Genomic DNA, 26,780 nt, shown 5'->3' on the forward strand with positions numbered 1-26,780 from the left:
GGTCACGCCCAGTGCTCAGCATAGTGCCTGGTGCACAGAAACTACTCAATAAATACTCATTGAATGAACGGCGGTAGAGACTGGAGATCTGAGTCTAATAGAGGAGATTGATACAGAAATAAGTGGTAATTAGTACAGTATTACCAGTACTGATAAGCTCAAAAGTGGAGCAATTCTTGACTTTTTATGACTTGACCTTTAATTTTCTGGATTTCTAGCTTTGTTGCTCAAGACAGTATTCTGGACAAACAACGTCTTGCTGTTTCCGCTGGACCTTCCTGGGTCCACATGCCTGTTCTCGCAACTCTTTCTGCCTGGAATGCCTCAACCTCCACATCACTTTCTGCCCTTCAAGGTCCAGCCAGAAATCCTCTTTCTTTTCTCTGACCTTTTGTAGCCCCTTTTCTATATCCTTCTTACAGTATATAATTACAGTTCAAATTTTCAAAAAGTAGTACTTACATATTAAACAGCTGTTGTGTTAGGAGGTAGGAATTTGAGGGTTTATGTTCTCTTCTACTTTTCTAAATATTCCATTTTTTCTCTAGTAAGCAAATACTCATATTATTTTCAAGTACTTTTTTTTTAAGAGAAGCAAGATAGAATAGTGACTAAAAAGCTTATATTTTAGAGGCGACGATCTGGACTGAGCCCTGCTATTGCTATTCAATAACCACATGACCTTGATTGTTTTCATAACCTTTTGCTTCAGTTTCCTCCTCTGTAAAGTGGGGCGGGCTATCTCAGAGGGTTGTGAGGATGAAGTGAAAGGTAAAGAACTCACTTAGTTCTGAGAACATAGAGACACTCAATCAACTTTCACTAGTTAAAAAGAAAGACATTTTGACATGTGCTACCACCTCTAGTGGGTGACCAATGTCCTGAGAGAAGCCCCTGACTGTTTTCTCTCTGTGTTTTACATGTGCTTGCTATGCTGCCTTATATCAGAGTAGATATTCAGCAAATATTTGCTAAATGATTGAAGTCGGATATTTGGCTAAATATTATTTTACACCATTTTTTGTAACTGATGCAGTCTCTTGATTTCAAAAGTTTTGTGTATCTTGGGAAGTAGTTGTAGCTGTTTCCCCAGAGAATACTTTCTCTCTCTCCCTCCCACCCCTCCCCCTCCCCCTCCCTGCCCCTTGGGTTTCCCCAGGTGAGAACAGTCTTTCATCATAAGGCAGTGAAATGACCAGACATAGCAGCACATATTTTGGGGAGGGATGGAAAGTGCCTGGATACTTCCCCCAAGAGTTTTTACAAGGAAGCCACGTGGGAAAACCATGTGGGAGATATAGAGATATTATATCACTGAGATACTGGAGTGAGAGCCACAGAGAAAGTCCTATGTTGGTTTGGTACCCTTGGCTTAGAAGAAAGGATGTAGCCGTTAAATTCGAGAGCTGTGGTTTACACTAGAAACCAATCTATGTGTCTTGGATGCCTAAGTGTTTTCTATGAGAAATTTTTATGGTGTTTTCAGTCTGTAATACATAATTCCTCTCACATACAATTATTTCAGACTGTGTGGTCTAATAAAAATATAATGTATAATTTAAATTTTTCTAGTACATATGTTTTTTAAAAGGAAAAATAAACAAAACCAAAAATCCCCAATGAAGGTAATCTTGATAATATATTTTATTTAGTCTAATACTGTACATCCAAAATAATGTGATTTTTAACAAGGAATCGGTTTAAAATTTTTAAATGAGATATTTTACTCTTTTCATTCTAAGTCATCAAAATATGACGTGAATTAACTCTACAGCTCAATTTGGATTACATTTCAATTATTCACTAGCCCACGTGGCTAGTGGCTGCCCTATTGGACAGCACAGCTCTGGGTCATCTGTATGATCTTCTTATAAACACAATTTCTGTCTCGTGGGTCCATTAACATGTGCTCTTGTTGGTACCCAAATGCCAACTCATGGCTATCCAACGAAACGTTAACAGAAGCACACACTGTGAAAATGATGTGGTAGCACCAAGTGGCAGTCACATGACACCGTGCCAAGGAAAAGGAAAACTGTGGGAGAGTCAAGTCACAGGTCAGCAAATGTGGTACAGGATTCTGTGACCAGCGGGTCTAGATCGGTCAGGTCCGGGGGAAGGTGACAGGGGTGGGGGTCGGGGATGGTGGGGGGAGTTGAGAAGTAAAAAGACAAAGTCAAAGCGGGGTCAAGTGGAGTCCCTTCTCTGGGATGCAGAGGAGGGAACTGTTGGTGAAATCAGGCTGTACATATTGAGCCAGCTTTGAAGCAGAGCATGAGAAAGACAAACTGCAAGGCTAGGTATATTTTATTTTTTAAGAACATTTGCTGCTCCTTCTTGGTACAGTGATAGAGCAAGCAGCCAAGTCATTCTTTTCTTACAACAATCTATCAGGCAGTCGTCCGTGGCCTGGGGCAGCTGCGCTGACCCCGAGGACTGCTTCCAGCTCCCTCGGCACACATTGTGCTGCTTGGCTCTCCTCACAAGATGCCCGACACAAAAGAAAATCACGTTGCAAGTGATTTTATTTCGTCCAAAAATCACCTCTCTTATTAAATAATGACCTGATTTTGATTTTAACCGTTGTAGTTTTGATGGTGTTTAATTTATAACTATGTATGCTTTGATAGTGGTATAAAAGCTATATACAAGGATATTAATAGACATGTATTTCTATAGTCATTTATATTACTTAAATAATGTAATTATCATAAAAATATTCCCAGACAGCAGGGGGGAAAAAGGAACTCATGAAAGTCCCCTCCCCTCTCAATGGCGTGGCTCTTCAAGTTGCAGAGTCACTGAGGATACGAAAGTTTGGCTATGTGTCAGGAAAACCTTTCAGGACAGCTAGGTCAAGGTCCTTGGGGATTTGGGAAAATCCTAGGTCAATATTTGAACAAGATATTAATTAAGATAAGATGACACAGAGAGAGAGAGAAACAGAGAGAATGCTCATGCTGACCGCTGCAGGGAAATTTGATCCCTCCCGGACACCGCCTACAGTTTACAAAGAGACTGGGAAGGTTTCACTCTCTCCTTGGATCAGCTGGTCAGAGAGCCGTCTACACACCATCTGGTCACAGCACATGCTTAAAAGCAGAAGCTAAGCAGCAAATTATAAAGTCACCAGCACTGACTTCCCTGAACCACTGCCATCCTCCACCCAGGTCCCCCCACACCCGCTCCTCACGCAGTTCCTCTTTCCAGCTCCCTGAGCAGCATTTGCAACCTTGCATTTTCATTCTGTGTAAGTGACTTACCTCATCATTTGCAAAGCTCCAACTCTGCCCTAATAATCTTACCCAGGCAGGGCCTCTTCCCACCGTGGTCACAGTAAGGTTTCTGCCCGTCCCAGCTAGGTAGTGGGTGTTCTCTGGGGCAGCTTGTGTTTTAGACATTATCACAAGTAGGTGAAAAAAAGATATTAAAGTTGCTAAACGGTCCTTTCTGTTATCTCAGGACTCGGGTCAAAGATTATGAAGGAGAAATACCAATTTATCAGACATTGAAAACTCACTCAGCAAAGAAGCCATATGAAAATTTCCACTTCGGTCTTAAGTCTAAGGTCAGACCTCTTCAGTCATATACATTGGTGAATAAAATACATGCCCTTCCTGGAGCTTACATTCAGTTGGAGAAGACAGATATTAGTCAATTACACTTAAGTGCTAGGAGAAAAAGCACAGAATGCATTAAGAGTATTTAGAGAGTATAACAGGCAGGAGAGACCCAAGAGCCTGGGGAGTCTTAGGAGATGTTATTCAGGCCAAGACCCCAGAAGATGAGTTAACTGAATGAAGAAAGAGGGAAGATGTTCTGCTCCGAGTCAATACCACGTGCAAAGGTTTTGAAGCAGGTAAGAGTTTACTGTGATCAAGGAACTGAAAGAAGCCAATGTGATGAGAATGTGATAGGCCAGGGGAAAGGGAAGGGGACTGAAACTGGCCACCAAAAACCTTGGCTCTTATTTGAAGCAAGGTGGCCAGACACTGAATGGTTTTCAGGAGAAGGACAATGACATCTATACTTTAAAACACTGAGTCAGTTAAGATGCAACTACATCTATTGTAGTTGTCTGGTCAGGAGAAGGAGTTGATCTGGACTAGATCAGTGGAGAGAAATAGATGGAATTGACATCTACCCTGGAACGAGAATATACAGGTCTCAGTGATGAGCTGGATATGAGCCAAGGCCGAATCCTGTGTTTTTGGAGCAATCTTCCTGGGAGTCAGTTGTTTCCAATGACTGAGACAGAAAAGCAACTTCGGGGGTAGATCAGTTCTGCTTTCAATGCATTAACTCAGAGATGTCGATAATACAGATATATACAGATATGGAGCTCAGAGAAGAGACCAGGACAGAGATAAATTTTAGAGCTGTTGGCATACAGCTGTGTCCAGGCAGGGCAGTGGATGAAACAGCTGAGGTGAGGGAAGAGAGTAACAGGTGCCAGGGGAGAGCCTTAATGACCCCTGATATTTAAAGGCCACATCAAGGAGAATATTCTGGCAAAGGAAGTTGAGAAAGACCAGTCAGATAAAAGCAAGAGCAGAGTGTTGAAGAATGAGAGGTCAGCTCTGTGGAATGATCTTCAGAGTTCCAGTAAGATGAGGTCTGACGGGAAAGTTCCCAAAGTGTTGACGATGGGGAAGTCTTCCTGCAGCTTTCTCATCTTCACGCGCCACCACAGTGATTCAGAGAGAGAAGCCTTGTAAATGCCATGGGTGTGGGGGGAGGGGGTTCAGGTGGGAACAAGATGTACGGCTGAAAACCTTTGTCACATGGGTGTGTCCTGCGGTCTCCTCTGAAATTGTCCTCTTGAGTGAGAGATGGTGACAAAAGTTTAGGTCATAATGCCTTCAGCCGTGTATGACCCCAACAACCCTACAACCCTAGAGTTTTTAATGCCTTTCTCTTCTTCTTTTTTTTTTTTTTTGCTATTTTCCTTTGCTATCTTTTTTTAAAAAGATTTTATTTATTTATCTTTAGAGGGGAAGGGAAGGAGAGAGGGAGAGAAATATCAATGTATGGTTGCCTCTCATGAGTCCCCTATTGGGTATTGGCCTGCAACCCAGGCATATGCCCTAATTGGGAATTGAACCGCGATCCTCTGGTTTCTCAGGCTCACACTCAATCTACTGAGCTACACCAGCCAGGGCTCCTTTGCTATCTTAGCTCTGTGAACTTACTACCTATGCGCCTAGAACAAGTTATTTAAACTCTTTATGCCTCAATCTCCTCATCTGTAAAACAAGGATACTAATAGAACAGATTAGAGGATTGAATAATACACGGAAAATACTCAAAACAGTGCCTAGTATATTTGGCTATTATTTAAAACTCAGAAAACAAAGTTTGCGCCATTGACTTCTTTACTCTTAAAGTTCAAGAACTATTGTGTGTATGTATGTCTTAAAAAAAATGCAGGTGTGGGGGAGAAATGGGTTTGAAAATTAGACCTGCCATTTACCAGCTGTATGATCTTAAGAAAGTTACTAATCTCTCAAGGCCACAGTTTCTTCATCTATGAAATGGGGACAGTAGTACACTACTTTAAAGGGTCGCTGGGAGGTTGAAATGAGTTGTTACACAGAAGCACTTAGAACAGTGACTGGCACATGGTAAGTGCTACCTGTCAGTTGTATTTTTCTCTGCGGTAAATCAGTAATTTCTCTCCACATTACTACTATCTTTAATCTTGAATGTATTGACCATAAAATCAAGTCAAATAGAGAATGTGTAGGAACATTTTCATGATAAAACACAGATATCATTTATTTTTAATTACTCATAAGGAGATAGGCAAAAAACCACAATGAATTGGCATCTAACTTCTGAAATTTGGAAGACAAACAATATTATTAATAACAGTTTTTAATGCTGCGTGAGTCATGTATCTTTTTCTGAATTGATTTTCCCCCTAGTTTTTTTAACCATTTGGTAAAACATCACTTCTATTTTTTTAAAGATTTTATTTTTAGAGCGGGAGGAAGGGAGGAAGTAAGAGAGGGAGAGAAACATGAATGTGTGGTTGGCGCTCACGCACCCCCACTGGGGACCTGGTCCAAAACTCAGGCATGTGTCCTGACTGGGAATTGAACCTGCAGCCCTCTGGTTCACAGGTTGGCACCCAATCCACTGAGCCACACCAACCAGGGCTCATCTCTATTCTTTTAAAAAAAACATGCAAAATTTTGTAAATGGTTAAAATTTGAGTTCCTTTAGCAGTCCAAAATTAAGAAAAAGGAGGAAGAGGAAGAAGAAGAAAGAGGATGGAGGAAAGAAGGAAGATAGGAAGAACAAAGCAAGGAAAAGAGGGAAAGAAAGGGAGGCTTATGAGAGTATAATCTTCAGGAAGACTCATTTCCTTAAGTGTTCTGTAATCTTGTCGGGGGTCCATGCCCTGCATTCTGGCCACTGTATTCTGCCAAAGTCCTGTCTTCCATCTGAAGTAACACAACAGTGATAGGCCTGTTTTGTGGTAGAGCATGGGTTTGGATGAAGAAAAACCCGTGTTCAGTTCTGGCACTACCAATACTAGCTGGTGACCATGGGCATTGTACTTCAACCTTGTGAATTTGTCTCTTATTCTATAATACAGAGATAATAATATAATGACCTCAGGGGAATGCTACAATGATATGAGTAAATGCAGGGAAGTGTCTCCCACAGTTGCTGGCATAATGGTCTATAAATTTAGTTCCCTTCTTCCTGACAACTTTCTGTCCCCTTTTCTGTCCTGTTAAATTAGTGAGATCTTCTTATTTCTTGAAATTAGAAGAAAATTAATTTGCATCTCTTCCATAAATACTGCCCCCCCACCACCACCACCCTAGATCCAGAGGATTCCCTTCTGTTTTCTCTGACAAGAGAAAAATTAAAGAAAGAATCTAAATCCTGAAAATTCTGAGGCTGGTATTCTCCAACCATAGGATCCTTAACCAGTTGCCCCACCAATGGTTCATGCCCCACCAATGGTTCACGCCCCACCAATGGTTCATACAGGAGATATGCAAAGGGTCCCTGTAAATCCCTGAAGGTTTTTATGCAATCTTCTCCACAAAGTTACTAGTTTTTTTAATGAACTGGGGTGCACTGTGTGAACCTCTAGGTTCTCTTTTCCTTGTGTGCCTTAAGACTACCAGAAAGGCTGAACATACTCCTCAGCCTTCTTTCCCAGTCTGTACTTTCACTATGGCCATAAGGGTGATCCAGTTTAAAGGCAAGGAGAGGACTTGGCCATGAATCGATGGCCCTTCCTGTAAGCTCCTACAACCCTCTGGGTACACCTCTGTCACCTATCCACTCAAGCACTAACACAGTTTGTCTTCCATCCCACTGGGCTACAGACCTGGTTAGGACAAGTTTGCCTCTTATTTGCCTTTTTTATGCCCTTACTTCCAAGTACAATGCCATTTATCTAATCCTGGGTGTCTGATTAGGGACGCAGTGTGTGTCATTTTGTCTCTGTTTCTTAGTCCTTTTTGTAATTTCCAATGTGTGTGTGTGTGTTAAACAAAGCACATGAATTGCTTTTAGAGTAAAAAAAAGAGGCATGGCCCTCTCTGGCTGGATGCTTCAGAGACTGGGCTGTCCTGCCCTAGTGCTGTCTGCTTTAGTGGTATTGAAATAGAAGGCAAGCTGACCAAGGATTAGAATGTTCTGAGATGAGAAAAGTTCAGGGGATATGGAATGGATGGGCACGCCTCAGGCTGGCCTTGGGTGAAAGCAGCATCATGGACCAGCTGTCTGGACCGTGGGAGGGATCATAGGGTGTGATGATGGGGGATATGGGTTTTATCATTTGGAAAAGAAATAATTCAATATTTTCCCAACTATATTGGCTACCATGTTGCATGAAAACTAATTATAAACTCCAGATTATGAGGGGCGAGACTTCAGTGCCAGGCACAATCCTCCCTTTGAAAGCACGCTGAGATAATATATGTTTCTAGTTTCTTCAGGTTAGTCAGTTAAAATGGAAGTTTGACCAGTGGTGGAATGGGCTGGAGTTCATAAACTCGGTGGTTCCTCCCAGACATGGAACACTGTTGTAGCTGAACTGCCAGCCCTGTGGGTCCCACTACCATTGCCTCTTCTACCCAATTGTTATCTCTCACCCATTCGTGGAGTTCTAAGTGATGTTGCCTATGCGTGGTCTGGTTTTCTCCGCATCAGTCTATAAAACAGGCAGGCCCACCTCAAGTGGAGGGCTGGGGGCGAGACTTTCAATTCCCGCCCACCTGGGGGTGGAGCCTGCCTCATCTTGTTGGGTGAGTGACTTCAGGCGCCTGGCCTAGTCTCTCTGAGTCTCAGTTCTTTCAACTCAAGTGGGGAACATGATACCTACCTCACATGGTTGGTGAGATTAACGAAGACAGTGTTGAACCCAGTGGAACAGAATAAATGCTCAATAAATGGTAACTAATACTAAAAGCATGGGCTCTGGAGCCAGCCTGTCTGGGTTCAATCCCTGCCCTTCCTCTTACTAGCTTTGGGACCTCTGACCCATTTCTTAAACAGCTTGTGCCTCATTTCCCCCATTTATAGGATGGGTATAGTAATAGCATTTACTTCATGAACTTATTGTGAGAATTAACTAATGCTTAAATATACACAAGTGCTTAAAACAATGACACATTGTAAGTGTTCAGTAACACTTAACTATTATTAAAAAGATAATAAATAGAAGTTTGGTCACTCACATGCTTTGTGCTTGCATGATTGAGAAGTTATGCGGCATGAATTATGTTGGTTGAATAAGCCCACATCATATTGGGAGAAACAAACAGGTGCACAAATAATATTAAGATATATTTCTGAGGGCTGAAATAGGGCTATGACATCCCAGAGGAGAAGGCAATTCATTCTGCCTATTTGTAATAGTGTTGGAACAAAAATACCATTTTGCCAGTGTGTGGTCCCGATACTCCTTTATGTGTCAGTGAAACATCGGGGCCAGTTAATGTGGAGGCCTAGAGGCAAAACTTTTAAGTCAGAAAATCTGCTGGTGCAGCCTTAAGGGATGAGCAGCAGTGGCTCTGGAGAAAAGAGAGATGTGGGTGACCAAGCAGTGGGCAGAAGTACGGGATGTGCTCAGTGGAGGCAGAGTGCAGGGAGAGTAGGTGGCAGGCTAGTGGGCCCTGGGCATCTTCACCCTACAGAATTTGCACTAAAAATTGCACCATAAAGTATTGTTGTTAAACGAATGATTTTTCAATACAATACTGTGAGAGCACAGAAGCAAATTCTTTTGTTAAGAATATTAAATGTATATAAAGCAATGTTCTCATGGTTTCATTCCTGAGAGCTCACATTTTGTAAGAACAGAATTTCCAAAATTTCATGAAGTGGTAAGAGGGTTATGCATCTTAAAATTTGGTCCTGTCTGCTTTCTTTCCCTCTGTAGAACATGCTCTGACCCTACCCAGCCTTTCTATATGCTTCTTGAGGGTTTCTTTTTCTTAGTTTATTTTTTATGTTCCTGTATATCTACCTGATTCCCAAGCACCATGAAGGCAGAAATCTTACTGATCTGTTTTTTAAATTTTTGATATAATTTCAGATATACAGAAAAATTGCAGGGACGGTTCACAGAACGCTTGTATATTCTTCATTCAGTTACCCAATTGTTAATGTGTTACATTTGCCATATGCTTTATCAGTTTCTCTTTATGTATATACATTGTTATGGATTAAATTGTGTCCCCAATTCACATGTTGAAGCGATTCCCGAGTACCTTAGAATGTGTCTGTATTTGGAAATAGAGCCTATAAAGTTAAAATAAGGTCTTAAGAGTGGGTCCTAATCCAATCTGACTGGTGTCCTTATAAAAGAGAAGATTAAGACATACAGAGAAGGACACCACAGGTGTGCTGTCACAGAGAAAAGACCACCAAGAGGGCAGCCAAAAGTCAAGGAGCGAAGGCCTCCAGAGAAACCAAACCTGCCAATCCTTGGTCTTGGACTTCCAGCCTCCAGAACTTGGAGAAAATAAATTTCTGCTGTGTAAGCCAGCCAACATGTGCTATTTTGTTATGGTAGCCTTAACAAAGTAGTAATTATATTTATTAATTATATTATTTTATATTATATTATAATGGTTTTTTTTAAGACTTTATTTATTTATTTATTTTGAGGGGAAGGAGAGAGGGAGAGAAACATCAATGTATGGTTGCCTTTTGTGCCTCCCATGCTGGTAGTTAGCCTGCAAGGAACCGGCCTGCAACCCAGGCATGTGCCCTGACTGGGAATCGAACCGCGATCGTCTGGTTCGCAGGCCCGCGCTCAATCCACTGAGCTACGCCAGCCAGGGCTTATATTATAATGTTAATGATAATTTTGGAAACATTCGAGAGTAATTTGCAGATAGATGCCCCTTCATTGCTAAAAGCAAGTACATTTGCTTCTAAAACCAAAAGTTGAATAGTTAAATCAGGAAATTAACACTGATATATTTCTATTAGCTGATCTACAGACCTTATTAATATTCTGCTAATTGTTCTATAATGTTCTTTATAGCCAAATAAAGAGAGGGAAGAATGAAAGAAAAAATTTTGGTTCAGAAACCGTACATTAGTCCTGACTGGTGTAGCTCAGTGGATTGAGCACGGGCCTGCGAACCAGACGATCGAGGTTCGATTCCCAGTCAGGGCACATTCCTGGGTTGCAGGCCAGTTCCCGGCAGGGGCCAGTTCCCAGCAAGGGATGCACAAGAAGCAACCATACATTGATGTTTCTCTTCCTCTCTCCTTCCCTTCCCCTCTAAAGATAAGTAAATAAAATATTTAAAAAAAAAAAAAGAAACCATACATTACATTTAGTTGTCATGTCTAGACTCCTTTAACCTAGAACCACTCCTCATTCTTTGTCTTTCAGAAGGACAGTTTGATACTTTCAAAAAGTACAGACTACTTGTCTTGCAGAATGTCTCTCAGTTTGGGCTGGTTTGATATTTTCTTGTGATTAGATTAAGGTCTACTAGTATATTCCCAAATTTCAGAATTCAGGGCTTTTTCCTGGACTGTTTTACTATTTCAGGTCTATCATCTCTCCTCTCAAGTTATAAATGAAAGATCAGTAACATTTTTTAGGGGACTCGATGAATTAGGAAAATCACTTCATTCAAGAGTTACGAAGTGATGTGTCCTCCTCAGTGCATCTTCTCTGGGGGACAGACATACAACATGTCTGTCCCCATCATCGGTGGTGATAACTTTGATCATTTGTTTAGGGTGAAAACTGTAGGTTTCTCTACTGCAAATTTACTCCTGCTATTAAAAATAAATTTATGGAAGAGATAGTTTGAGACTATGCAAATTAGGCAGTCTGATAAAATACAGGAAGCCCAATTTAATTTAAATTTCAGATAACTAACAAATACTCTTTTTAGTATGACCCTCCTCCCGAATTATTTATCTGAAATTCAAAGTAAATTGGGCATCTTGTATTTTTTGAGCAAATAAGTTATACTTTATTTTTATTTTTTAATTTTATTTTTCAGTTACAGTTTACGTTCAATATTAGTTTCAAGAGCATCTTGCATTTTTATTTGCAGAATCTGGGAACGGTTTATATGAATATCTTGTTCCAAATCCAACTACACCCGTTTTCACATTCTTTGACGATTCTGAATCAATGGCTTGCTAAAATAGTTATTTTCTAACTCAATCGTTCTACATTTATTAGTTGGCATTTTTATCTCTCTTTTCATCCACTCTTTACAGCAGGGCTGTCAAACTCATTTTCACCTACGGCCACATCAGCCTCCGGTTGCCTTCAAAGGTACAAAAAAGTAATGTACAAACCCTGTACATTTGGCCCTTTGAAGGCAACCTCGAGGCTGACGTGGCCCTTGGTGAAAATGAGTTTGACACCCCTACTTTAGTACACAGTAAGTGCTAACGTGAACAAATACTCGCATGGGCGGGGCTTTGGGGAGTCTGGCAGAGGATTGCCTTCCTCAGCCAATCACCGCTTGGTCCCGCGGCTTCCGCGCCTTCCAGGGCCTTTCCGGGCTCTTCTTGCTCCAATCACAAGCAAGGCTTTGCTGGACAGGGACCAATGGGTGCTAGCGGGAGGCGGTACCTGACACGCGCCTGCAGTATAATCGCGCTGCCCGCGCGCGCGCTTCTTTTCGGGCACAGTCACCAGTGCACGCTATGGCTGTCCCATCCATCGTGTGTATGTTTGCCACTCGGCTGCTCCGGCCCGCACAGAACTGTTGCTTCCGCCAACGTCCCCTCCACTTCTCGGCAGTTCGGTGAGAGAGTCGGGAGCTCGGGCGGTGCCAAAAGTCGAGGGGAACCGACCGCGGGGGGGACCATCTGGGCTCTAGAGGGACTCCAAGGGAGTTCCTGAGCGTCTCCGGCCGGGGTTGTGGTGGGGCGACCTGGCAGCAGAACTCTACCTCAGCAAATGACCTGGGTGCTAGGTCGGTGGGTGGGCTGTTACCGAGTGCCTACCTTTCGGAGGATGCCGGTCTCCCAGAGGCTCGGGGCATCGCCCTTTCACGGAACCAGTCCACCGTCGGGACGGGGCCCCTGGTGCAGAGCAAAGGTACTGGCGGGTTCTGGAGCACCTCGGTTTACGGGAACATAAGGAACTTACCGACCAAAACCTGCCTGCTGCCCTTGGCAGTGATGGGAGATCTGTCTTGCGGAAATCGGCGAAGACGCTTTGGCGAGCGTGGGAAGGATTCAGAATGAGCAACCTTAAGCGACCGTCCTTTCTCGGCACCCTAGTGGCGCAGGGGTTTGGTGCAGTCTGATGAAATCCTTTAGCTGCCTTGCTCCCGGGGTACCCGCACTTCCCCACTCTTCCAGGAGGTGGGTGTGGCTTGTGCCGCCCCTTTTCCTCCCCAGAGAATGAGTAAATGTGCTGTGGTCACCAGGGCTTTGACTGCCACCCATCCAGAGCAGGTCATTGCCAGGCAGAGTCAACTGAGGTGGTAAATACCGGGGAGGAAAAGAGAATCTCTATTTGCGTTTCCATAGGGAGGTAATAGTTTTTTACTGATTTTTCTGGACATCTAACTCATTTTTTAAATGAAGGTTGAAGAGTCTTGGGGAGGGAGGATGCTTTGATTTCTCTTCCCAAATCTGTACACTCTTCCTCTTCCTTCCATCTTTAGAGCCTTTGCATTGCCAGAGACCTAAGCCTTGTAACAGCAGCCCTTTCTTTCATACTGGCGCTGTGCAGTGCTAGGATGTGGCGAATTCAGAGATGATAACAACTGTTCTTCCTATAGCGGAAGTCACCTGTCGAGGGGCAGAACACACGTGTGCAATTTCCTCTGGGTGTAAAAGGTTATTAGAGACAGTGACAAGGTGCTGTAGACTTGGGAGGAGACACTCAAACCTTTTCTTGGTCTGGTCCTGACCTCTCTCTGCAGCCTCATCTCTCATTACTGTCTATGCTCCTTCCACTTCCTTCCTGAGTTATGGCCACCTGGGTCTGTGGCTTTTAGGACTGAAAAGAAATTTACTATAAAGGTCCTCTCACTTATTACCTGAAGAACTGGAACTATTGCTTACTCTCCGGTAACAAATGCTTTCCTTTCACTTGTTTTTCTGAATAACTTGCAAGTAGACTCACCCACCTCTGGAGACAGTATTCTGCTTGGTATTTATGGTTCCATTGCGTTGCTTTCATTACTGCTGGCTGGTAAAACTTTTTTTTTAATGTATGAGTCTAAGTGTATTCCTTTTTTGGGCATTGGGAAGTTGGTGTGAGGGTTTCAGGAGCATAAACCCCTGGTTAGAGAGAAACTACTATAGTCCAGGAGGCAGTGAGATACAGGGAGGAATGGACTTGGGATGCAGAGGTTTGCATTTGTATCTTGTTTCTACAGGCCTGTTTCCCCTTCAGCACAAGGAGGTTATTATACTGGCCCCAAGATAACTGAATAATATATGCAAAACTCTTAGCAAAATATCTAGTGTATAATAGATATTAGTTCCATCCCACTTTGTGTATTTCTAATTAATAATGGATTAGTAGTAATTTCTAAATTAGTATCCATAAAACTTCTTTCTAAGATAACCTGATCATGAATTTTAAAATCTTAAAATTTACCTAATGATAATTTTTCATGAAAAATTACAGTGCTATAAGCTGCCGAATTAGGAGGAAAGTGAAGATGGTACCAACTTGGATCTCAGTTTTGAATTTTATTTGGATAATCCTCATGACTTTTTTCTAGTTCATAATTTAATGGGAATTTTTCTAAACACATCTGTGAGAGCACTTAATTGCAAAATAAGGAATATTAGCTAATGTAGTAAATACATTTTGAATTTCCTGTAAAACTGAGCTCAGTCTCCATTTCTGTTTATTTGGGCATAGCAGTTACTTAATGTGCCCTTTGGCAAAAGAGATGATGGGAAGTTAGGTAATGACTTCCTTGCAGGGCAGTGTTTCACATTTGCTGAGTGATGGTTTGCAGAGGAGGGCTCAAACAGTTACATTATGAGAAGTAGGCCCACTGCATTGTGGCTTTTTTTGCTGTACTTCTTACTCTTTGCCAGTTTTTTTTTTTTTTAAGCAAATTGACGTAATATCCAGAACCTGCCTTTAGGACTTGGAACTCTAGGTTCTCCTAGAACCTTGTGTCCCTAACTTTAGTGTATCATTCTAAGCCTGAGTGTGCTGTTACCATTTTCTCTAAGTTTATTGCTTTCAAAAAGGAACTTTTTAATGGAGTGAAAGCTAGTCCTTCTCACTGGATTTTATGTATGTGTGTGTATATATATATATACACATATATACACATATATACATACATACATACATATGTATATGTATATATAGTTATATATACACACACATATATATAACTATATCCTTATGATTATATAAATAGATAAATATATCTATTGCATAGTACCTATTCATATATATTATATGTTAAGGATACATATGTGTATATGTGTGAATATAAATCTAACCAATAGAAGAGAGTAAGAAATTGATTTTTATTGAATATATATGCCTGGCAGTTTATATATGTTATTTCATTCAGTCTAAATGAGTGTCCTAAGCGCTGTATAAGTAGTCTTTCTCTCTATATGTCCCAAGGTTGTGAAAGCGTTTCTGGGCTGGAGTGGGTATTCCTGATACTAACATAGATCAGGCGTGATCATATGTACTGTGTCCTGGATTTTGTGCCATGCTAGTACTGTCACATGAAATCTGGGTAAAAGTATTTGGTTTGCCATAAAATTATATCTTCTTAACATGCTACAAAATGCAAATACAGATTAATATAAGGTTTTATTTTCTTAAGATTTTATTTATTTATTTTTAGAGAGGGGAAGTGGGGGAGAAAGAGAGGGAGGGAAACGTCAGTGTGTGGTTGCCTCTCACACACCCCATACTGGAGACCTAACCCTCAAAGTCCAGGCATATGTCCTGACTGGGAACGGAACCAGTGACCTTTTGCTTTGCAGGCCAGCACTCAGTCCCCTGAGCCACACCAGCCAGGGCTAAAAATATAAAGTTTAGGTATAAAATTACTGTGTTGTACCTAAGACATTGAATTTTAAGGTAATGATATAAATAAAGTAAAATAATACAAATAAAAAGTAGGCATTGAAGGCTTAAAGACTGTTTAAACTTTAAAATTTATTTTAATTATCAGGCCTTCAGAATTAATCGTATTTGACCATACAAGACATACATATATATTGCCTATCAATTTGTGAATGATCAGGGGGCAGGATGCTGTGGCATTAAGAATCTAGACTCTGGTCTCAGACAGAGCTGGATATGAGGCCCAGCTTTGCCAAGTACTAGCTGCCAGTTACTTTAACTCTGGAGCTTCAGATTAGTGCTAATAACTGTTTCAATCAATTTTATTTTATCATGTATTTTATTTTTAAAGTATATTTTTATTGATTGTGCTGTAACAGTTGTCCCATTTTTCTTTATCCTCTTTATCCCCCTCTGCGCTACACTCCCCCACCCTCCTTCCCCCGTCTTAGTTCTTATCCATAGGTCATACATATAAGTAGTTCCGCTTCTCCATTTCCTATACTTTTCTTAACCCTCCCCTGTCTATTTTGTGCCTACCAATTATGCTTCTTGTTCCCTGTACCTTTTTCCCCTATTCTCCCCCTTCCCCTCCCCACTGATAACCCTGTATGTGGTCTCCATTTCTGTGATTCTGTTCCTGTTCTAGTTGTTTGCTTAGTTTTTGTTTTTTAGGTTCAGTTGTTGATAGTTGTGAGTTTGTTGTCATTTTCTATTCATATTTTTGATCATCTTCCTTTACATATGTAAGTCCCTTTAACATTTCATATAATAAGGGCTTGGTGATGATGAACTCCTTTCACTTGACCTTATCTGGGTGTGAAGGAGCTCTGCCCACAGGGCCCTGCCTCCCACCCCCACACCGCCTACCACAAATGAGAATAAGTCTACCAAGACATGATTTGCTTGGGAAGGAAAGGTGGCTGATCTCTCAAAAGAAAAGGGCCAGGAGCCTGTTCCTCAATGGGCTTTTATTAGGTTCATTTTGCACAGGAATGCAGGTAAAGCTCATCAGTCATTATCAGGCAGTAAGGATCAAACAATAGATAACGTACAAAGAACTATGAGGGCTTATTCTGAGTCAGAGTCAGATAGCTAAAGGGCCATAAAGCTTTGGGGAAACGAGCTCATTCTATGCTTGGACCCTTATTTAAATTGAGGGTATTAGCAAAGTAGGTTTCACAGGATTTTATGCTTTTTTTTTTTCTTAGGCCTGATCACCCTAGGGAATCCACCCTTTCTAGCACAGGGCTGCACCCACCTCCAGCATTGTTTCAGGCTTAAACCAGGCAGGGGAAGTAAGGCAGCCAAGAGATTAGGAGACTTCTCCCAGACAGAATGAGGACTCAGGTTCTGTCAAAGCTGAAGGGAGAGGGTCCACACCCCCTTTTTCTATAGCCCCCCAAGTCCTTCCCTGATGGCCCCTTCGCATCTGTGCCCGTCTTAGGTCATTTCTCCTTCGAGGAATCTTACCCATTGTTGGGTAATCGGTCATTTGCTAGGGGCCAAGCAGAGTGAAATAAAAGGGGCCAGGGGCAGCAACCCTGCCAGGGAGATAAGCTTTGTCTCCTTAGTGGTTTAGGGTCCCAAGGTCCCTCACTCAGCCTTAGCCATGGGGGGGTTACAGCTTCTGAAACCAGGCAGGGCGGTTGCCAACATCTGGGAAGCACTTCATCTGCCTTCCATTCTAAATGATAGCTTTGCTGGATAGAGTAATCTTGGATGTAGGTCCTTGCCTTTCATGACTTGGAATACTTCTTTGCAGCCCATTCTTGCCTGTAAGGTTTCTTTTGAGAAATCAGATGACAGTCTTATGGGAACTCCTTTGTAGGTAACTATCTCCTTTTCTCTTGCTGCTTTTAAGATTCTCTCCTTATCTTTAATCTTTGGCATTTTAATTATGATGTGCCTTGGTGTGTGTGCTTTGGGACTGTCTGTGCTTCCTGGACTTGAATGTCTTATTTCCTCCACCAAATTAGGGAAGTTTTCTCTCATTATTTTTTCAAGTAAGTTTTCCATTTCTTCGTCTTCCACTTCTCCTTCTGGCAACCCTATGATTTGGATGTTGGAATGTTTCAAGTTGTCCCAGAGGTTCCTCAGCCTCTTCTCATTTTTTTGAATTCATGTTTCTTCATTCTGTTCCAGTTATATGTTTATTTCTTTTGTTCTAAATCTTTGATTTGAGTCCCTGTTTCCTTCCCTTCACTGTTGGTTCCCTGGATATTTTACTTTGTGTATCCTTCATTTCTTCCTTTATTTTGTGACCGAACTCAATCATTTCTGTGAGCATCCTGATTACCAGTGTTTTGAACTCTGCATCTGATAGGTTGTCTATTTCCTCGTCACTTTTCCTCATCACTTAGTTCTTTTGAGGGAATTTGATCTGTTCTTTTTTTTTTTTAAAGATTTTATTTATTTATTTATCTTTAGAGGGGAAGGAGAGAGGGAGAGAAACATCAATGTATGGTTGCCTTTTGTGCGTCCCCTGCTGAGAAATGGCCTGCAACCCAGGCCTGTGCCCTGACTGGGAATCAATGATCTGTTCTTTCATTTGGACCATATTTCTTTGTCTTGGTGCACCTCAATCAATGTTATTGTCCTAAACATAGAGCTGGATACAGGTTTCCTACTTTGAACTTGTTCTTCAGATTTCACTAGTTTCTCAGATTAGGCACCATGTACTTTAATCTAAGCTTTTAAGTTTGGGGTATTTTTTCCCAGTGCTATTGAGAAATAATTGACATACACCACTGTATAAGTTTAAGGTATACGTCATGATGGTTTGTTTTACCTTTATTGTGCAATGATTACTGCAGTTGGTTTTGTTAACATCCATCATGTCGTACAGATACAATATAGAAGAAAAACATTTTCTCCCGGTGATGAGGACTCTTAAGATCCACTCTCTTAACTTTCCTGTGTGTGTTGATACTGCAGTGCTAACTATTATCATCGTGTTGTGTGTTACTTACTTATCTTATAACTGGAAATTTGTACCTTTTGACCACTTTCCTCCAATTCCTCACCTCCCAGCCCTGGAAATTTTGGGTATTTAATAACACTTTTTTTGTAGTCTAATCTTTACTTTTTACAAAAATGCAAGCTAGTGTATGATTTTGTGACTCTGTTGCCCTCTGCAGGAATGAAGCTGTTGTCATTTCTGGAAGGGAACTTGCCCAGCAGATCAAGCAGGAAGTGCGGCAGGAGGTGGAAGAGTGGGTGGCATCGGGCAACAAACGGCCGTACCTGAGCGTGGTTCTGGTGGGCGAGAACCCTGCAAGCCACTCCTATGTCCTCAACAAAACCAAGGCTGCTGCAGATGTGGGTATGTGTCACTCTCAGATCCCAACTGCTTTTAAACTGAGGGTTCTCTGAGGCAAACTCCGCTGTGATTTTTCTTTTTTTCTGACTAGAAACCCAAGCAGAGGGGGCTCATATGATTGAACTACTACAGCCAAAGCTTTGTTAGAAAGAGATCAGGGTGTCTCTACTGGGGAGGCCATAGACTAGGGCAGAAGGACTATGGTTTATCTTATCTTTGCCTGTTTCTTAGTTTTAACATTGGACAGCTGGCCTTGGACACAGTTTACGTCTGCTTTCCTGGAGCAATGATGAGAGCATTGAGGTGCTTTTGGACTTGTAGATTAAGGCAACAGAGTGTTAGGGGAAGATTGAGGAGACCTTAGTGACGTAGCCTGGGACATAGTATAGAGTTGAAGGAAATAACTCTGACTTCTGAGAAATAGCTTTTGATTTCTTCACTAGTTGGTGAAGCCAGTTAAATCCTACAGTTTACAAGTGGTGGGAATTTTGAATGCAGAAGGCAGGGTTCTGGGTGATGGGAGATTTGTGCTCTAGGTCTCACTATGCCACAGACTTTGTGTGTGGGCAGGCCAAACATGGTGGGCTCACCCGTGGGAGCACTGGTGTGGCTGGGCAGTGTTACTGGACGGTGAGCCCTCGGTGTATTCTCACCCATTTTTCTTTTTCAATTCATGTACTCTGTTCTCTATTACTGAAGATTGAGACCTCCTGCACTTTTCATTGGAAAACCTTTAAAGCCTCTAGAAAAGAGCAAGCCATAGCTTTCTGGGACATTGGGAGGTCCAGGCTGCAGCAGGAAACAGGGACTTCAGAGCAGGAAGACTGGCGTTGTCACTAGCTGGCTCGTTTCAGTTCCACTGTGCCTGGGTCTCCTGTCTGTAAAGTGAGGTCAATGAGGATTACATAGAATAGTATACAGAAAATGTCAAGCCAGCATTTCCTAGTGTATATATATGTGAAGTTACTGTTTTAGGTTCCTTTTGAGCTGATTGAAGCTTTTCAGCTACCAGGGTGAGTGTGATAATAAAAAACCTCAGTGGTGGAAGACTGGCAGGCGATATAGCATTGCTCTTCAAATGCCTCAATACTTTTTAACTTTGAAATTTTCTTACAGGAATCAACAGTGAGACAATTGTGAAACCAGCTTCAATTTCAGAGGAAGAGCTATTGAATTTAATCCACAAACTGAATAATGATGAAAATGTAGATGGCCTCCTTGTTCAGCTGCCCCTTCCAGGTGAGTTTTAGACTCTGCCATTTAAAATGATTTCTGGGTGGAGAGGCTTGGTTACTCTGTACAGCCGGCTGCTTGTGTGAATTTGACCCAAAGGAGAGGTAAACTCGAGTGAATGGTTTTTTTTGTTTGTTTTAAAGATTTTATTTATTTACCTTTAGAGGGGAAGGGAAGGAGAGAGGGAGAGCAGTATCAGTGTATGGTTGCCTCTTGTGCATCCCGTGTTAGGAACTGGCTTGCCACCCAGGCATGTGCCCTGACTGGGAATCGAACCACGATTGTTTGGTTTGCAGGCTTCGCGCTAAGTCCACTGAGCTACACTAGCCAGGACCGAGTGAATGTTTTATTAGATATGGGGCAGGCCTACTCAGTGAGGGGAAGCAGCGTTTGCCACCCTAAAATACGCCTTTTGGGATATTGATTATTTTAAGCTGGGTTTTGTTTTGTTTTTTTTAAGAAACAGACCCAGGGAGAAGCTTTGACCTTCCCCCTAACTACCTGAAAGAATTTAGATAGAGGACCTCCTCCGGGAAGGGGGACGGCATCACGGACGACTGCAGTTCAGTATGGACAAGGAGTGATAGACACGGAGGAGTCTAGCAAGGCCTGTTTGATCAAAGTCTTCTCTGTATCCTGTTGGTAAAGATGACCCAGCAAACATTTATTTACCAAACATTTGTTTTTCCCCTTATTTCTGTGTGCATTGCCTTCCCGCCCTTTGCAGTCAGTCACAACCCCCTTCTCCTTAGCTCAAGAGGGCATATAAGCCTTAATTGCCCAATCTGCCCTGGGTTTCATGGAACCCCCATTTTTATAGAGGCCCCATATGTACATACGTAATAGATTTGGACATTGTCTCTTGTTAACCTGTCTCATGTTAATTTGATGATTAGTGTAGCCAGAAGACTTTAGAAAGTTAGGAGGAAAAATAATTTTGAGCTGGTAAATCAAGAACACCATTACTCCTTGATTTGACATTCAGATCTTGATACAAAAAACAGTACAGGGAAGCAGTTATACAGGAGGATATGGGCTTTGATATTGGCACTGGGCTTTGCTTGATGTGTTCCTTCTGTGCAGATGGAAGAAATAAATCACAGAGTCAAGTAGAAGCAGGTCGTACAAGGGGAGCAGACTTGTGCGTCAAACCAGATGAGCTGGAGTCCAGCAGTGCTGACTAGGCCACAGTGACTGAAGGCCACTGCTCTGCTTGCTTTTCCAGACCACATAGATGAGAGAAGGATCTGCAATGCTGTTTCTCCAGACAAGGATGTGGATGGCTTTCATGTAATTAACGTGGGGCGCATGTGTTTGGACCAGTATTCCATGTTACCGGCTACCCCATGGGGAGTGTGGGAAATAATTAAGCGAACTGGTAGGTATATCCCACAGTTAGTTGTATGTCTGTGTTAATACTGTCAAAGCAGTACTTGTAAATGGTAAAAGAGTGAGGATTCCTGCCCATGACCTCGTCCTAGTCCCCAGAGCCTTTCTCTCTTAGTGGTTGCCTACTGCTGTTTTTGCTGTTTAATCCAGAAGCCTCAGGGAAGGAAACTTAAACTTTAATGGTGGTGTTCATGCACATTCATGCAACAGTGTGTAGCTCACAAAAAGTTTTCTTTAAACTTCACTATATGTAGAAGTGATAGCACAAGTTGATTGATGAAACAATAGGCTTAGCCTTCCTTCATTATCACAATTAGATTCACATCCTAGGCCATCTGCCTTCTTTCCTTTGGTGCCCTAAGACAGCCTGGCATTGCTTTTGATTCGTGTATATGTGTGTATATATACACATATTTTTATTTATTTATTTATTTATTTATTTAATTTTGTTTTTAATAGGCATTCCAACCCTTGGCAAGAATGTGGTTGTAGCCGGAAGGTCAAAAAATGTTGGAATGCCCATTGCGATGTTACTGCACACAGATGGGGCGCACGAACGTCCCGGAGGTAAGCAAACTGCTTTCTCAGGAGGGCCTTCTCCCTCACGTGAGAACCTTCAGAGGCTGTCTTGTGCGTGTTTGGAAGTGTTAACTTTGTTAAACTTCCAAGGAAACATTATATTTGTGTTTGCATTTGTTATCCTTTTGCTAACAGATATTTGGGGTGTAATCTTTGCAGCAGAAGCCGTACTCAGTGTGCCCTGGGAATTTATTTATGCCCATTGTGGAACTAGTTCAGAAATGAATTTGAGTTTTGAGTATAAGCACGGTTGTAGGCAATTAGAAATTTTTAGTTACGGCTCTGATAGTTGGAGCTAAGAAACAATTCTTATTCAAAGTTTGTATTGTGTTCCATGTCATCTGATGGAAAAAATCTTAGACCATTGCAAAAGATTAAATTAATGTGACTAATGTGTCATGTCAAATTTTGTTAATTTGCTTGAGAAAATGCCTCAAAGCAGAGTTATGTGATTACCATATCATGGTACTACATGATTATATCAGAACTAATGTTAAACAAAATACTTCCAGATATCTCTTAGCACATTTTTTAAAAATATTTTATTTATTTATCTCTAGAGAGGAAGGGAAGGAGAGAAGGAGAGAAACATCAAAGTATGGTTGCTTTTCATGAGTCCCCTGCTGGGAACTGGCCCGCAACCCAGGCATGTGCCCTGACTGGGAATCGAACGGCAATCATGTGGTTCGCAGGCCCGCGCTCTCTTAGCACATTTAAACACAAAAAAACAGCCCTGGCTCAGTGGATTGAGCGTGGGCTGCAAACCAAAGGGTCCCTGGTTTGATGCCTGGGTTGCAGGCCAGGTCCCCAGTGGGGGACACGTGAGAGGCAACCACACATTGATGTTTCTTTCTCTTTCTTTCTCTCTCCCTTTCCCTCTCTAAAAATGAATACATAAATAAAATCTTTAATAACAAAACAAAAACAAACCTGGAGTAATTCTAGTGGTATTTTATTTAGAAAGTTAAAATCCTTGAAAAACAGGATAAAGAATAAAGCTAGTTCCAAAGAGTAGAATTTGGACTAATAGGTAAAAGTTATGAGAAGTCAAGTATTAATTTCTGAGAAAGTGATAATTGGCTGTTCAGAAAATATGGCACATGAATTACATCAATTATCTTTCCAGAGATGTTGAATTTCTACAGTGATTCGCTTAGCTGATACCCAGTCCCATCCTAGCTTTGATTCAGAAATCAAGGTATTTAATTTTTAACTCACAGGTGATGCCACTGTTACAATATCTCATCGATACACTCCCAAAGAGCAGCTGAAGAGACATACAGTCCTTGCAGATATTGTCATCTCTGCGGCAGGTAAGAACACCAGGGAGGGGGCGGACGGGCGTCAGAGGACAGACCCCTCCTCTCAGAGTTTGCCTGCCTCGCTGCCGTCCCATATTGCCTGGGACAGCGATTTTCCATGGAGGGGCTGCAGGGAGTGATAAAATATGCAAGACCTGACCAAGGGCACTGACCTCTTTTCCCTTAGTTTGTCAAATAAAATTATAACAGCCAACATAACAATAGTCACCTGGCATGAATGAATTAAAATTATACCTATTTTTTTGTCAGATCAGCAAAAAATGTATTTTTCGGTGTGCTGCAAAATTTCTGTAGTTTATGTGCACCACGAGGTGACAGGGGTTGAAAATCACTGCCCTAGGCACTGTGAGTCGCCTACAAAGCAGAGGAAAGCGATGTGGTTTCTGTCATTTCACCATAGACTTCATGGATGAGGTTTATTTCCGTAGCCTCAAAAGATTTCTGTTTGCTACATGAAGTTTAAATGTTTCCTTGGTTAACGGTTCTTGTAGGTTTTCTTATAAAACAAGCTAATTAGTTCTTCCACGTCTCTTGAAATTATGTAAGAATCAGGTAGGTGAAACCTTCTTTTCTGTCCTAAAGTGGTTGTTCCTGTCCCCGTTTCCAGGCATTCCAAATTTGATCACAGCGGACATGATCAAGGAAGGGGCGGCTGTCATTGACGTTGGAATAAATAGGGTTCTGGACCCCGTCACGGCCAAGCCCAGGTTGGTCGGAGATGTGGACTTTGAAGGTAAAGATTATAATTTTTTTCCGAGTGATTTTTAAAAAAATATTTTATTTATTTATCTTTAGAGGGGAAGGGAAAGAGAGAGGAAGAGAAACATCAGTGTATGGTTGCTTCTTGTGCATCCCCTGCTGGGAACTGGCCCCTGCCGGGAACTGGCCTGCAACCCAGGAATGTGCCCAGACTGGGAATCGAACCGCGATCGAACTGCGATGTTCGTCTGGTTCGCAGGCCCGTGCTCAATCCACTGAGCTACACCAGCCAGGGCCCTAAAGATTATAATTTTTAAGAACCATAAAATCAGTAAATGCTACCTTTAATGGACATTTAGGAGAGATCATTTACTTTTTCTTTAACTATTAAACTTGTATCACCCTGGGAATACCATTTAAAATGCTTTTCTTAGGGGGTGGAGGGATTGAGCAAAAAGGAAAAGGACTCATGGACACATGGACAACAGTGTGGTGATTGCTGGGAGGAGGGGGGTATAAGGGGACTAAATGGTAATGGAAAAATATAATAAAGATTATATTTTTAAAAATATAAATTTCATTTGCTTGCGGTGGTGAACACACAGCCCAATGTATAGGTGATGCACCATAGAAGGGTACACCTGAGACCTGTGTAATTTTATTTAGGGGTGACAGTGTCACCCCAATAAATTCAATTAAAAATAAAGTGATAATAATAATAAAAAAACATAGCACTTTCACAGGTCCTCCCCCAGGCAGTGGGGCCGGGATTTGGTGGCTGGTGCTGACAGGACACCCTCGAGCGCGCCCTGGGGCCGTACCACTGGCAGCTGTCGCTCAGTGGCCCAGAGAAAAAGAAAGAATTAAAAAGACTGTAAAGAATCGTTGCCTAAGCTTGTGCCTAAAAAGATGTTCTAGCCTTTGGTTGTGAAGATCAATTTGCTGTGAAAAGGAGAAATGCTTTCCATAAGAATTAAAAGAAATCTTTTAAATACTCTCAAATTATTTTAGGTGTTTCTATCCTAAAGTAATGGAGATAGAATATAAACTTTTCAGGGAATTGTTTTTCTTTAGGGTTATTTCAAAATGAAAACAACTTCAAGACTTTTGAACAAGTCTGAAAATTTAAATTATTTTTCTAAACCATTGAGTCTCCTGAGAAGTGCTACAGATTTCTCAGTTTCACATTGAGAGGGGAGATCCCAGATCTGGAATGTTAAAACAGTCCAGGAAAAAGCCATATTCTTGAAAGTTTGGAATTGGCTAGTAGCTGCCCCCTTCCAGGAAGTATTTCATGCTGATAACCCTGTCCCTAGCTTTCTCTTTCTATTGGAGCCATCCGGACCAAGCCTAGGGAGCTGCTTATTTTCTCTTTAAAATTGGGTTAAAAAAATCTTGCTTTTTACTTTCCAGAAATCTTGCTTTTTTCTTTCCAAGAAAATTACTTTTCTTGGTACTTTGGGCAAACAGTATAAATAAATTTAGTATGTACATAGAATAAAATGAAGATAATGTTGTAAGTAGGTATTACTCGAGGTAATGCTTATTATTGGTATACCTGTCGTACAGTTAACATACTGAGATGTTTCTTTTTTGATATGGAAGAAAGTGTGGCTGGTAGATTACAGGTTATTTAGATGTGTAAATACTCATCAAACAACTCTGCTTATTATGTACATGTTATTCTGTTAGTATGTTCAAAAGCCTTTACTCTTGAGTAATTTGATGTGTTGTTTTTATGAGTTTGAGGCTTATGAAAGTGCTTATGAACGCTCCTCCCAAGATGTTAAAATACATGCCTTTCCTTTGTCACAATTAAAGCAAGCCTGCCTCTCATTTCTACATAGGAGTCCGGAAGAAAGCTGGTTACATCACTCCGGTCCCTGGAGGTGTTGGCCCCATGACAGTGGCGATGCTGATGAAAAATACCATTATTGCTGCCAAAAAGGTGCTGAGACTTGAAGAGCAGGAAGTACTGAAGCCTAAAGAGCGTGGAGTGGCAACTAATTAGATATCGTGTCTTCTGTGTCATGAACAGTGTACTCTAAGCCAGTTCAAGAGGCCAAACAGGCCAATAGAAATGCAGCATTTTTTAATTTATTCTACTGACTTGGTTTTATATGATGCTTTGTATTTATTGAAAGCTTAAATTAAATGGTGGGTGTTTGCACACAGAGGTCTTCGGTACCTTACCAGGGAGCACCCACCACCGTGCTGGGTCTGTGATCTAGCCATGAGAGGAGCCGTTGGCCTAGTGACCACCGAGGGGACATTGTCACTTTGAGAACGGCTGCCTTACTTGGTCAGACCACTTCACTTACAATTTGCCTTTTCTAGCATTGCATTTCCCAAGTGCTATTCCAATAAAAGTTGGTACTCACTTCAGGTTCCAAACCTTTTGAGTTCAACTGGTCAAACCAAAGGAAAAAATATTGCTAGAGAATATTAGGGAAAAGGTATGAAGGAAGAAATGATAGTACTTGAGTAGAAAAAAGTTTACCCTAATGTTGTACGTGTTGATTGATAACCAGAATAAAAGCTACATGTTAACAGTACCCTGTCATTTTATAGCTCAGTCATCGGGAAGACGTCCGGTTGCTCCGGGTGCTGTTAGCCCTTGTGTTAGTGTGTGACCATTGATGAGCTCTCCCCATTCTAGTTTTTGGGAATCAAAAGGCTTATTTTATAAATAATTCATGTG

At 41.6% G+C, this 26,780-nt stretch overlaps 1 protein-coding gene across 2 annotated transcripts; it reads left to right on the top strand.

Moving 5' to 3' along the window:
- Positions 1-12,120: 12,120 nt before the first annotated feature.
- Positions 12,121-26,780, top strand: MTHFD2 (methylenetetrahydrofolate dehydrogenase (NADP+ dependent) 2, methenyltetrahydrofolate cyclohydrolase). Of its 2 annotated transcripts, none has more exons than XM_037064862.1 (8): positions 12,121-12,266; positions 18,676-18,860; positions 19,974-20,096; positions 21,316-21,468; positions 21,939-22,046; positions 23,279-23,371; positions 23,988-24,113; positions 25,927-26,780. In XM_037064862.1, exons 1-8 carry the CDS (start codon positions 12,166-12,168, stop codon positions 26,088-26,090), a joined length of 1,053 nt encoding a protein of 350 aa, XP_036920757.1. In that variant the 5' UTR covers positions 12,121-12,165; the 3' UTR covers positions 26,091-26,780. The 2 variants fall into 2 exon arrangements, with proteins under 2 accessions (XP_036920757.1, XP_036920756.1); XM_037064861.1 differs by lacking the exon at positions 12,121-12,266 and adding an exon at positions 12,852-13,003.

This window comes from Sturnira hondurensis, unplaced genomic scaffold (genome assembly GCF_014824575.4).
Source record: "Sturnira hondurensis isolate 20B ecotype Veracruz unplaced genomic scaffold, ASM1482457v3 Scaffold0015596, whole genome shotgun sequence".
Taxonomy (NCBI): domain Eukaryota; kingdom Metazoa; phylum Chordata; class Mammalia; order Chiroptera; family Phyllostomidae; genus Sturnira; species Sturnira hondurensis.